At 42.0% G+C, this 14120-nt stretch overlaps 1 protein-coding gene across 2 annotated transcripts; it reads left to right on the top strand.

Moving 5' to 3' along the window:
* The first annotated feature begins 238 nt into the window (after positions 1–238).
* On the top strand, positions 239–13379 carry LOC112067723 (myotubularin-related protein 10). Of its 2 annotated transcripts, none has more exons than XM_024147298.2 (5): positions 239–879; positions 1059–1119; positions 8507–8643; positions 9659–9731; positions 13108–13379. In XM_024147298.2, exons 1-5 carry the CDS (start codon positions 823–825, stop codon positions 13287–13289), a joined length of 510 nt encoding a protein of 169 aa, XP_024003066.1. In that variant the 5' UTR covers positions 239–822; the 3' UTR covers positions 13290–13379. The 2 variants fall into 2 exon arrangements, with proteins under 2 accessions (XP_024003066.1, XP_024003065.1); XM_024147297.2 differs by having other exon boundaries at positions 320–729.
* The last annotated feature ends 741 nt before the right edge of the window (positions 13380–14120 follow it).

Here is a 14120-nt window from a genome sequence, read left to right as displayed (position 1 = left end):
ATTAATCAAATCAAAATTAGTCGTAAATAGACATAAACGAATGGACCAGACGATGCGTGAGGAATCAAGAGAGTAAGATATAGCACTTTCTGGGGCCCTCCCTACCCTCCGTTGTAGGTCAAAAGCCCTTAAATKTATTTTTACTCTGTTTTTTAATCTTAAATCTGAACAGGAGTCAGTTACAGCTGGTCCCAGATCTGTGCTTGGGGGTGCAACATAGACCGATGCTCCTCCCCTGTCTGTCTCCTCCCAAATGTAAACATGGCCGTTGTGTCCATAGCAACAAGGATAGCAAAGCCTTGGATATAATGCTGCTAGCTAGCTAAATACGAAAGTTATCACTGCTGTATGCCAGCAGGGTTTACGTTGTGGAGTTCTTCTCCAGTAAATTAGCGAATTAACTCACGGTCTGCAGCTAGGCGTTCGCAAAGTTATGCGAATGGAATGCTTGCTAGTTAGCTAAAGCTAGCTAGGTTGTTTGACGAAGTAAAAGTTGCTTGCTAGCAGCTAACTACAAGGCTAGCTGGCTACTAGTAACTTGTTCACGAGGAGGACAACCAGAGCTCGCCAGAACAGCATCTGTGTTGACACGAAACGAAAGGAGGTACCCAGCAAGCTATCCCGGCCTGATCCAAATGGGGAAATCTATCTCGAAAAATGGACTGTATTGTTGACTACTTCACATTTTCAGCAGTTTATTTTTTAGCTGTTGTTATTGTGCTAGCCAAGGTACAAGTTAGTTAACGTTTGACATTCTTTTCTCACTGAAATCTTGGAAGTATCCATTAATCATCTGTTGTTATTGGACTCAAGCTATTAATAATGTTTTCTGTGAAGCCCTTGAAACCAACCTTTAAATCCTACCTTCTGCCTGTACAGGTGAGTAACCTTAGTTGACTAGCAAAGTTACTCTGTCCTCGGTATACTAACAGTTACTTGCTATTACTGAGTAGTTAGCYAGCTAGGATTACTTGTTCAATTCWCTMGCTATATGTTGTGCAWMATTTAGKTTGCTTATTATAGACTAACAAACTGTTTCTGTTTTATATTTCATGCAGACTGATCTGAAAAAAACTCCACAGCCACCTATCAAGAAGTTAGAGGCCAAGTTACTTCCAGGTGAGTTTACAGTTCCCTCTGCCACAGYTAGCTTGTTGTTTCTGACTGTTCTATTTGTAACTAACAACTATGTTATGAGTATGTAGAGGCTACATAAATTAAACCACCCATCAAAATATCCCGCTCCTGAAAAATAACCAGTAAAGGCTGACCTCATCCAGCTATAGTCTTTCTTCTCATGCTAAGGTAGAAGATGACTGATATTTCAATGACCAGCCAGTGAAAACTCCCATATCTCTTCAGCTAAATGTAATTTCTTGTTTTGAATGTGTTGTCTGTCAGTGCACCTGACTTGTGGTTTTCCCCACAGGTCTTTGGCATCCCTTATTGTCGCATCATTAGGCTGTGGTAATCTCATCCAACTGAAAGTCTATTTTCTCTGGGCTGTCTCAAGTCACCATGACAATGCAGTGCCTGCCTGGCCCCCTTTTCATCACTGCAACTAACTGTGCATAATTTAGCCTTAGTTAACAATGGGCTGTGTCAGATATGCCTCCTGATTTTTCAGTCAAATCCCAGCTCAGAGAGGATGGTTAATGACTGTTTTAAGGAGGTTACAATAAGAGATTCACAAGGGTATTTCCTGTTCACAGAGCACCAGTCACTGAAAACTATTTCTCGTCTTTTGTGTGTTTTTCTCTGCAACTTAGAATTTTTAATGCGTGGCAGGGCCTCAGGGTTGTTTACTTTTTTCCCATTAAGTTGGCAGTGTTTGTGTGTGAGCTAAACTGACACCCAACCTCTCCATATTACATTTTGCTCCAGTGTATTAAGATAAACAAGGAGACATTTAAAGAGAATGTAAATAATGAAAAGTCTATTTATGTGTCWAMWMAMCASTCATCAATCTGTGTACAGGGAGGGGMYATGACCCTCCACTCAATTCATGTTGCCYCCCCATAAACTATTGTTGMAAAAARSCMAMMAMMWTYYTWWRSMWTTYMGKTYMWTYMWKGSYKKTWWKGRGGSSGRARSYYMMYKRWWWWWTKGRRSMARRWTKRRRAAMMMYTKRMCSKWWWAMCYTKRARKKKYMWTWRGSYYWWWWYYKRRKYYKRRGRMMARKTKKKRAWYMRRRGKTKKKSYKKKWGRMSRAWTTYCCYTTKRRGSSKTYMMYYCYTWWWAWTWARSMAMMRRRGRWKGRMCYTYCYTYMWTYYWAAAWWRRWKSSSCYTKSCYKGKTWWWMYTWACRCTGCTGAAATAATRACAAAAMYWCCCTCTTGCACTWTATTKCTATTTTCTCTGCTTTGCAGGGCTTTACACTGACTTAAATTGGAAAATGTTTGCGTACACAAATACATTTAGGAGCACAATGACTAATATTTGATGTAATAAAACTAGAATCCTTCTTTTTTCTTTTTACATTGCACGGCAATATTTAGGCGCATATGTGAGTAAAACTGTCACCCTGTGTAGCCTTGCTTTGGTTGTATAGTTTTACCCTCATCTATTTCAGCTGATTGTTTTAAGACGCTGGTATGTTTTATAGAGGGATACCGGTTGTTCCTTGGCTGGAGGTTTAGCTATTGTTATTGCTGGGTTCTGCCAGTGTGTTTCAATGAATGCTGGCAGTGAAAGTAAACATGACGCACTCACGCAGTGCCACCTGGCCTTGCTTTACAAAATACGATAGTCACCTCCTCTCCCTCAACTGGACTACRAACAGTTTAGCCTACATTGAATCTCAGGTTTGATTTTACACTATGGTCTATGTTCTGATCTTTAGTTCATGGCTCTGAGGGTGGCCCTGAATGGAGAGACTTTGGCTTTATTTGTGGGCCTCCCAGCTCCTCGGTAGTGTTGCTATGCGACTTGAATATGACCCATTCAAAGGGGTCTCTGTTTGAATGATCCATTCAAGTGCACACCAAACTGACCAGACAGAGGACCACAGTGGGGCTAACTCATCTCAACAAATCATCTCAACTGTCCTCCTCTCTCTTCTATCTCCCCCTCTCTCTCTGTTCATCTGTCCTCCTCCCTTAATTTCTGTAGCTCTCTGTTTATCTCTCTGTCCTCCTCAGATTCTCTCTTCATCCCTGGCTGGATCCTTTGCTGGCTGCCCACCTGTAATTAGTGAACTGTGTGGTTGGGTTTCTCCCTCTTCTCTCTGAATGTTTTTCTTTTTCTCCTCCTCTAGGCCTAGTTCTCTCAACCCGCACACTCTCTCTCTCTCTTACTCTCTCTCTCTTTGTATGTGACCTGTGTTTCTGGAGTGTGCGTGTGTGGGTGTCCAAACATAGATGACAAACATTGACTGTTTAGTTTAGGCTCCTTGCTGACACACTGTCACCTTTATGACACACGTTCATCTGAACTGTAGGCATCTGTAATGATAGTTAGACAGGTACTGTAATAGATGTCCCGCTGTTGTTTTCYCARTAGGAGAATGTGAGCTGAGGCCTCTCCTTAGGTGGTGGAAAAATGTGCCTGGCAGTGGTGTTTGCATGAGGCAAAGCTAACTCTCTGTACTYCCAARCACATTCTCACCTCTCTGGCCCACATACTCCTACTGTCCTCAGTCTCTCTTCACCACTTAKTTTGTCAKCACATGAGTTCTGCTCCGTTAATCACACAAGCTAGGCTAATATGGGCAAAGTCAYGAGTTTCTCAAAATGACGTGTCCTGTCGCTATCCATCAGCAATGTGATGGTGTTACTGGCGCACTGTACTCTACTATTGTACAGGTGGATCGCTGAAGCATATCTGTCCCTTTAACTGCCATCTTTGTGTTGTGACTGAGGCATTTCTCCCTAGTCTTGTGTGACTCAGAGGATTGTGATAATCACTGTATACAGAGACCATGTTGGGTCTCTGAGCCTGTCCCTCGCCACCAGATGTCCAAACTGTGATCTGGTCTGCTAGGTGCTGTACACAAACACATTTGGCCTGCTTTGAAAGCTACAAAATCCCAGGAAGCAAAGCCAGGTTGGGTCAGTTGGCAGGTGTGATCACATGAATASCCCTATTTGATTTAGGTTTTTGTGGACTTCGTCAAAAAGGAGAACCTCATCCAAGGAAGTGTTTGTTTCCTCCAGTATGATTACATGATATACATGTTTTTGACATGCCAATCACACACAGGATAGGCCTTGTGATTGTTCTGAATCTGTGTTACCTCTGGTCACATGATAGACCATGACCTTGGCCAACTGACATTTATCTGAATAGGCACTGAAAGTAGCCAACTCTGTGATAAACAGAGAGTGCTATGATGTAAGCGGTTGATGACATGACCACAGTACTGTTTGTTAGATGTTGTGGTAACCCAGGTTACTTACTGGCAGAGTTGCAGTCCAGGCAGTACTGTACTTTTGTCAACAACAAAAGAGTTGTTAACTCATCAAGCCAGCAGATTATTAGACCCAGCKTTGGAAGTAAACACAGTAGTGATGGATGGGGGTGATGGTGGGCGGTTGCTGACTGGTCCCACAATTAAAGAGYGACAACCTATTTCTTCAGTCTCTCTCTCTGTTCCTTGTCTGATCTTAATCCATGCTGTGAAACATAACAGTAGAACTCCACCCTACTATACCCACTCCTCATCTTCAGTAAGACTCACAGGACATAAAGTKTTATTGTTACATTCTTGTGCATACGTTAAACAACTTGTGATGCAGTGACATGGGTGATATAATGTAGCTTGTAAACAATGTTTAACATGGAATACAGGCAAGAACAAATAGGCCTAGCCTTGGGCGTAATTCATAAGTAACATGTTCACATTTGTTTATTCGTCATCTACAAGGAGTAGCCTACACAGTGCAAGATTCACCTGCAAGTCAGCATTTCATTGCACCGTGTACTCCATGTRTATATACAGTTGAAGTCGGAAGTTTACATTCACCTTAGCCAAATACATTTAAACTCAGTTTTTCACAATTCCTGACATTTAATCCTAGTAAAAATTCCCTGTCTTAGGTCAGTTAGGATCACCACTTTATTTTAAGAATGTGAAATGTCAGAATAATAGTAGAGAGGAGGTTTTATTTCAGCATTTATTTCTTTCATCACATTCCCAGTGGGTCAGAAGTTTACATACACTCAATTAGTATTTGGTAGCATTGCCATTAAATTGTTTAACTTGGGTCAAACGTTTCGGGTAGCCTTCCACAAGCTTCCCACAATAAGTTGGGTGAATTTTGGCCCATTCCTCCTGACAGAGCTGGTGTAACTGAGTCAGGTTTGTAGGCCTCCTTGCTCGCACACGCTTTTTCAGTCCTGCCCACACATTTTCTATATGATTGAGGTCAGGGCTTTGTGAAGGCCACACCAATACCTTGACTTTGTTGTTCTTATGCCATTTTGCCACAACTTCAGAAGTATGCTTGGGGTCATTGTCCATTTGGAAGATCCATTTGCAACCAAGCTTTAACTTCCTGACTGATGTCTTGAGATGTTGCTTCAACATATCCACATAATTTTCCTCCCTCATGAAGCCATCTATTATGTGAAGTGCACCAGTCCCTCCTGCAGCAAAGCACTCCCACAACATGAAGCTGCCACCCCCGTGCTTTACGGTTGGGATGGTGTTCTTCGGCTTGCAAGCCTCCCCCTTTTTCTCCAAACATAACGATGGTCATTGTGGCCAAACAGTTCTATTTTTGTTTCATCAGACCATAGGACATTTCTCCAAAAAGCATGGTCTTTGTTCCCATGTGCAGTTGCAAACCGTAGTCTGGCTTTTGTCTGGCGGTTTTGAAGCAGTGGCTTCTTCCTTGCTGAGCGGCCTTTCAGGTTATGTCGATATAGGACTCGTTTTACTGTGGATATAGATACTTTTGTGCCTATTTCCTCCAGCATCTTCACAAGGTCCTTTGCTGTTGTTCTGGGATTGATTTGCACTTTTCGCACCAAAGTACGTTCATCTCTAGGAGACAGAAAGTGTCTCCTTCCTGAGCGGTATGACGGCTGTGTGGTCCCATGGCGTTTATACTTGCATACTATTGTTAGTACAGATGAATGTGGTACCTTCAAGCGTTTGGAAATTGCTCCCAAGGATGAACCAGACTTGTGGAGGTCTACAATTGTATTTCTGAGGTCTTGGCTGATTTCTTTTGATTATCCCATGATGTCAAGCAAAGAGGCACTGAGTTTGAAGGTAGGCCTTGAAATACATCCACAGGTACACCTCCAATTGACTCAAATTATGTCAATTAGCCTATCAGAAGCTTCTAAAGCCATGACATAATTTTCTGGAATTTTCCAAGCTGTTTAAAGGCACAGTCAACTTAGTGTATGTAAACCTTTCCCCCTGAAAAATCCCACCTTTGGGAAAAAAAAAAAATTTTGGTGAAACAGTCAATTATAAGTGAAATAATCTGTCTGTAAACAATGTTGGAAAAATTACTTGTGTCATGCACAAAGTAGATGTCCTAACCCACTTGCCCAAACTATAGTTTGTTAACAAGAAATTTGTGGAGTGGTTGAAAAACGAGTTTTATGACTCCAACCTAAGTGTATGTCAACTTCCGACTTCAACTGTAAATGTACGGTCAATCTCTATTTTGATGCACGATCAGGCTCTATTTTGATGTACGGTCAGGCTCTAATTTCAATGTACGGTCAGCTCTAATTTCAATGTACGGTCAGACTCTAATTTCAGATGTACGGTCAGACTCTAATTTCAATGTACGGTCAGACTCTAATTTCAATGTACGGTCAGGCTCTAATTTCAATGTACGTTCCGGCTCTATTTTGATTGCACGGTCAGGCTCTAATTTCAATGTACGGTCAGGCTCTAATTTTTTCATAAGAAATGCAGTGTTTAATCTGAACGATTGTATCAAAAGAAACCAGCTAAATAGAAAGTGACAGATTACAGCTGGGCTGAATGGGTTAAACTCATGCCGACTGAGGGAAAAACTGTACTTTTGACATGTGATGATCCTGTTTACAGTGCTGGGCCTGGTTCTCTTTGGCTGTTCGCTGCCTGGCCTACGGTAACCCTCTGCAAAGCAGCTCCAGCTGTTATAGTCTAGCGATGCTGCAGTGTCACTCAACCATACTGCCGCGATTATAAAACGAAAGGGAATCACCACTGCACTGCATTCATGATATAGTCTATCTTACAGTGTCTACTACTTTAGGTCTTCACTTCATGCAATGGTAAATTCATGCTTAATCTGTCATGAAATGCCAGGAATTTTGCACTATGCAAAGGTAGCAGCTGCATTCATTGAACTTGTCATTGTTTAGATTTGAAGTGTTTAAGAGAGAGACAATGGTTCGTCATAAACATTAATGTCCTTCAATGTTGCCAGCGAGGTTGAGAGCTAATTACTGTCAGACCTCTTAGGTCCTTGTTCAGTGACACAGGAAACGGCAACATCAATAAAAAGAACATGAATGGTTTAGTCTAGAAAGTTAMGGCCTAGTTTAGGACTGGGTAGACCTGTCTTTGATGAAGAGGGGTTTTGATCTGGATGTAAAACTTGAGAGGAGGACCTCGATCCATCAAGCAGCCTTACTAACCAAAGCGGTCTCTGTCCGTTTGAGGCTGGGCTCAGTTAAAAGTTTATGCTGAGCTCTCAGTTCTCTTAATGGCAGATCGTTTTCCCAGGAGGAGGACAGTTAGGCCCACCTGATCCCCATTCTCTGGCTCATGGGGTTTTCCTGGCAAGCCCGTAGTGCATGTGCTGAGTCTGTGAACTCTCGCTGAATGGCCAGAGAGAGAGAAGGATCCTGGAGTAGAAACAGTCAGCAGTGTATGTGACTCATCATGRGCTCTTTTTTATATTGAAAAATAAATACCTCTTGGAGCCGTGTGCATCTGGGCTATGGAGGTAATTAAAAACATATGTTTGTGAGGAGGAGAGGAAAGTCCTGTAAATGGAGGGAACCCTCTTTGGTTCAGACACCAGGTTGTTGTTAGGCTGTGGGTGTTTGTGTTTTGTCCTGAGGTGCTACTGGAACCAAAGAGGGGTTAAAGAGTAGAGGTCACAACGGGCTACTAGGCCTATAGGTTAGGCAACAGAGAGTGTTGTGTTGACCTCCTCTGTCATGAAGAGGTCTAGCTATTCTATGACAGGTATTTCCAGGTGGGATCATTAGAGCCAATTCGAGGGCCTGAGAGGAGAAATGCACAGATCACTCTCCAGCAGCGTAACAGGATGCCTCTGGCTGGATGGCAGAGTCCTGAGTGAGACTAGGAGATAGACATCTCAGTATATGATCATTCCACTTCCATAGCACATTTTCCCAAGCTTCATTCATGTCATATTACTCAGCCATCAGCCCAGGTTTTGTTTCATCGCTGTAAGACTTAAAATAACTTTGTGGTTAACACTCACACCTTCAATTTCTGTCCCTTTTAGGACTATGTTTTCTACCTCTTTTCTTTGAAACCTAAATGTCATGGTTCATGTTACTTCCTGTTTGTCATCCTCAGGSGAGATTGTGGTGAACGAAGTGAGCTTTGTGAGGAAGTGCATCGGAGCAGATAGCAGCCATGGTGACCTGTGGGGGAAGCTGATATGCACCAACTTCAAGGTTTCCTTCATCACCCATGATGCCCTCCCCAAGCAGGTATATTTTCAATGTGAGTGCACTCCAGTGGAGGCTGCTGAGGGGAGGACGGCTCATAATAATGACTGGAACGGCGAGAATGGAATGGCATCAGACACATGGAAACCGTGTGTTTGATGTATTTGATACCATTTCACTGATTCCGCTCCAGCCATTACCACGAGCCCGTCCTCCGTAATTAAAGTGCCACCAACCTCCTGTGGTACATTATGTGTGCCTCTCTCCCAAAAATGACTGTAGCTCTATGGGCCAGTTACCAAGACACGGATTAATCCGAGACAATCTCCATTAAAATGTATTTTTAGTCCAAGACTAGTCTTAATCTGTGTTCCGGGGGATTGGCCCTACATGATCACACCTGAGTTTATTGGAGAAAGTGTGGTCAAGGTTGTCACATGATAAGCAGCATGTGGGATAGGCCTGTTGTCTGTTGTGAAATACCCATCAACAAAAAGGTTTGTAGGACACTGGTGTCTTTCTTCCAGTGTCAGATGTTTTATGTAACTTCCCACCCTGTGCTTTTAGACCACCTGTTTTGTGTTCAGCATATTTTGATGCCTTCACCTCTTAAACAACTTAAGTGAGTCATCCCAGATCTGTTTACTTGAAAAACAAAAGTTTATCGAACTCGTGGAAGGATTGCACTGCCCTTGGAAATCAGCCTTGATCTTAATGGTCCTCATTGATGGCAAAATTGTGTATTTGCCTTTCAGTGCAAATGGGGTAACTTTTAGATTCACACATTTGCTCTAAAGTTGTCAATGATCTCCATTCATCAGCTGATTCCATGTTAATCATTATATTTCACTGAAATACAAAAACGACAGTATTATCATCAGTGTTCCTGGCAGAGCATTTCCAGATGGTTCAAATGTTTTCCTCTCAGCTGTTGATAACATGTGGTGCAGTCCCACWCTGCTCCAGTTAAAACCTCTGGTCTCCCTGGAACTATTGTGTGCTTTTTCCCCAGGTACCTCCTCTCCTCACCATGTTGATCTCTGTGTTGTTCTCTCAGAGGTTCCAGGTTGCCAACCGTCTGCTTGGAGAGCACGATGTTCCCCTGGCGTGTGTGGAGCAAGTGGTGACAGGTAAGACCATGTGYTATTATGCTAACCATGGTGACGAGATCGTAAACAAACTCAAACAGCAATCTCCACCAGAATATAACTCTCAGTGGAAAGTAGCCTACTCATATGACACTGGCAGTCCCTTTAGTCCAGAAATAAAGAGCAGTTTAGGTTCCTGACAGGTAATGTTTTTTTTTTTTATATAGCCTATGTAAAATAAATTACCTATGAAACGCATTGCCCCCCACGATTCTGTCTTTATGACCGATATAGTGGATTTTGTAAGACCCCCCACACTTCTTGGACCGCTGCAGCTGTAATGCTTCATTTACACCCAGCTGTTGAACTATGAATGCACAATGGACAGGTTGTGCTCTCCTCCTTTGAAATCCCCATTAATGGATTTTTTCTGATGGCTGAGGGACCAGTCGGATCTCTCAGATCCAATCACGTCCCATCTGGCTGACCCCAGATTCTGTGTTTAGGCTGATACCAGGCTGATTTTTGACACACACCATTTACTTTAACCAGTTTTGGTGACTGCCTGCCTGCTCTCCCTGGTCACGGATCCATTTTTAGTATCTCCATAGATGAGGTCATAGCCCAGACAGAGGGCCCTGGCTGAAAAGCCTGTTCCGGATTAACCTTGTTTGTGTAACTCATAGCCTCGCTCTCTGCTGACATGGCTGGGAGCGTGGGGCTGTTGTGCTGAGCTGATAGAGCATGAAGCAATGTTTTCTACTCAGTACGCCCTCAACAAAGGTCCTTTATGAGAGCTGTAGCTTGGCATAAACACTGACCCAACGCTCCACCCACCACAAACCGAGACGAGGCATAGGTCTTATCCTTGTCTGGTAAGGTAGTGAAGGTGAAGGTGAAGGTGTGTGCAAATAATCCCCTTCTGGTTCTAAGATCATTATATACTGAACAAAAATATAAACGCAACATGCAACAATTTCAAGATTTTACTGAGTTACAGTTCATATAAAGAAATCAGTGAATTGAAATAAATAAATTTGGCCCTAATCTATGGATTTCACCAGTGGTGGAAAAAGTTCCCAATTGTCATACTTGAGGAAAAGTAAAGATACCTTAATAGAAAATGACTTAAGTAAAAGAGAAAGTCACCCTGTAAAATCCTACTTTAGTAAAAGTCTAAAAGTATTTGGTTTTCAATATACTTAACTATCAAAAGTAAATGTAATTGATCAAATATACTTAAGTATCAAAAGTATGAATCATTTCAAATTCCTTATATTAAGCAAACCAGACAGCACCATCTTCTTGTTTTTTATTTATTTACAGATAGCCAGGGGCACGCTCTAACACTTAGACATCATTTACAAATAAAGCATGTGTTTAGTGAGTCTGCCAGATCAGAGGCAGTAGGGATGACCAGGGATGTTTTCTTGATAAGCGTGTGAATTAGACCATTTTCCTGTCCTGCTAAGCATTCAAAATGTAACGAGTACTTTTGGGTGTCAGGGAAAAGGTAAGAAGTAAAAAGTACATACTTTTGTTTAGGAATGTAGTAAAAGTTGTCAAAAATATAAATAGTAAAGTAGCTAGCTACTTCCAGACACAAATAAGAGAACACCTCACTCTGACTGTTTTACTCACCCTAGCAGGGCTGGTTATCCAAAGTGTTGGTGACTGTAACTGTGCTGCTGGCAACAATAGCCAGAATTAACAATGACCATTGAGAACGCACAACGACTATACCACTTATTTGAAGTCATTACTTTATAACATTGCTCAACATTTTCTTAACATTTGTCAAATCAATGAATTTGTATCTTAAGACCAATAAGCATACTACATACATACTCAATACATTTATTTTGTCTGTTCTGAATGACGTATCCACTCACTGACGCTCCCCCCGAGCGGGTCCCTTTTCTGCGCTGCTTAGTCGGAGTGTGGGGCTCCCTGCCACGTCTAACGCAACCTCGGTCTCCCCAGGAGCAATCAGCAAACGGAGTTAGCCATCCCGTCCTTGTCGCCAAATTGTCAGAGGAAGAGAGACTGCAGATTCTTTCAAACAACAATTTTATTATATGATTTGCAAAAATGAAGCAATCAACCATCACTAAGAATAGTCAGAGTTGAAAGCTCTACGAACAGAGTTGGCTCTCAGCTTTTATAGAAAAGTTCAACCTTTTTGTTTATGTGGCAGTTAGCAGATGTGTGCAAACAGGGGTGGGGAACATAGTATATAAAAGGCGTTTAGTTTGTCTCTGTAGATAGCTGACGTTGCCACCATTGTCTGTTCTTTCCTGCAAGTTTCCATACAGAGGAGTTTCTACAGATAGTACAAACGGGATGTCACATACTGCGGTCGCACCCAGCTCTTATCTGCAAACCCAGACTTATAACTGTCCCACAAGACAACAAGCCTGCATCAGAAGGAAAAAACACTATCATATAACAATGGACAATTATGTAAGTCAAAACAGCATAGTATGTCTAATTAAGTAATTTAACACGACAACATTACTACAGTCAGCATGCCAATTGCACACACTGTCAACTTGAGACATCTGTGGCATTGTGTTGTGTGACACAACTGCACATTTTAGAGTGGTCTTTTATTGTCCCCAGCACAAGGTGCACCTGTGTAATGATCTTGCTGTTTAATTAGCTTCTTGATATGCCACCTATAAGGTGGACGATAAGGTGGATGGATTATCTTGGCAAAGGAGAAATGCTCACTAATAGGGATGTAAACAAATGTGTGTACAACGTTTGAGAGAAATAAGCTTTTTGTGCATATGAAACATTTCTAGGATATTTTATTTCAGCTCATGAAACATGGGACCAACACTTTACATGTTGCGTTTATAATTCTGTTCAGTATATTTCAGAGGGTGAAATAAACAGTTGAATCTTGTGGAAAATGTTTTACCATATGTAATACTCGAGGAACCTCTGAAGAAGTTTATTCTGTATTCAGAATAACATAAGTATATTTAGAGTATTATCACATAAAGGGTCATCTGAACATGAAGAATGAGGTTCCTCATTTGTTTTTAGACAGCTGAGGTCTTGTGGATGATTTTCAGTTCCGTTTTTATACAGCTGAGGTCTTGTGGATGATTTTCAGTTCCGTTTTTATACAGCTGAGGTCTTGTGGATCAGTTTCTTACTTGGTTGAATTTCCTCTGTGGTGACATAGATAATCAGTTTTTCTGTGGAATCTTTGGTCACTCAGCTGCCCACATGTACATTACACCACACTATACTAGTGTTGTCCCAGATCTGTACTGTATGTGCTTTAGCCCAACTCGTCTAAAAAACATTAGGCCTGCAGACCTGGGACCAGGCTACTACTGTTACTATCTGCATATCCATTAGCCCTAATAAGCACTGGTGTTTGTTTTGTCTTTGTTCCTCTCAGTGAACGATGCTAAGGGGAAGCAGAAGGTTCTGTGTTCCAACCAGAAGCTGAAGTTTAATCCCACCGAGCTCATCCTTTACTGCAAAGGACTCCGAATCATCAGGTTCGCTTTGACGAGGCTGGGCCCCAGAGCCCAAGAAGGTTTGCGATATAAGCTTTCTGAACAAAATGGACACTTTTGATGTATAAACACTATATACATTTTACATGGTGTTGACTCTTGAATTGAACCTGAGGCTAAATACCAGCCATCTAGCATGGTAATCCTCCAACTCAACTCTGCCTCACCACTTACATGGATTAGTTTCTAAGAGGATTTCACTGGTAATTCACTGTGGAATGGAATGCCTCTGCTGTCAGTATAAGCTGTTTCCAAAGACTGCCACTGTCAGATTTAACTTTTTTTTTTTTATCATCTCTTGCTAGTCTACATGATTATCAGTATTAAGTCCCATTATGTGAGTATGAGAGCAAACATGCTGGCAATGACACTAGTTAATCCTTTATTTTGGATGAGTAGAAATGCCATATGTGCTATGTCCTCTCCCAGAAAACCAAACAGGACTGTATGTGTATGGTAACCCCATTGACAAACACACTGAGGAGGCCCTTCTGGGCGATGTAGGCTGCCCTGTATCCTCCTTTCTGTGCCTTTCCTCCCCTCTCCACTCCTCTTCTCCCCTCTTCTATTTCTGACAGCAAAGCCAACAAACAGGCCTGGTAAGAGCATTCACCTGGAGTTTTTATTTTTGATTTCACCTTTATTTAACCAGGTAGGCTAGTTGAGAACAAGTTCTCATTTACAACCGCGACCTGGCCAAGATAAAGCAAAGCAGTGCGACACAAACAACAAAACAGAGTTACACATGGAATAAACAAGCGTACAGTCAATAACACAATATAAAAAAATTACGTCTGTATACAGTGTTACCGAGCCCTGTGGGCCTGTTGAGCTCATGCTAGACAATGTGATGCAGTGAGAAGGGAGCCGGGTAGGAGGGAGAAGGGAGCCG

Source organism: Salvelinus sp. IW2-2015, linkage group LG10 (genome assembly GCF_002910315.2).
Source record: "Salvelinus sp. IW2-2015 linkage group LG10, ASM291031v2, whole genome shotgun sequence".
Taxonomy (NCBI): Eukaryota; Metazoa; Chordata; class Actinopteri; order Salmoniformes; family Salmonidae; genus Salvelinus; species Salvelinus sp. IW2-2015.
The sequence above is the reverse complement of the archived record's forward strand: the minus strand, read 5'-3'. Positions and strand labels throughout refer to the sequence as shown.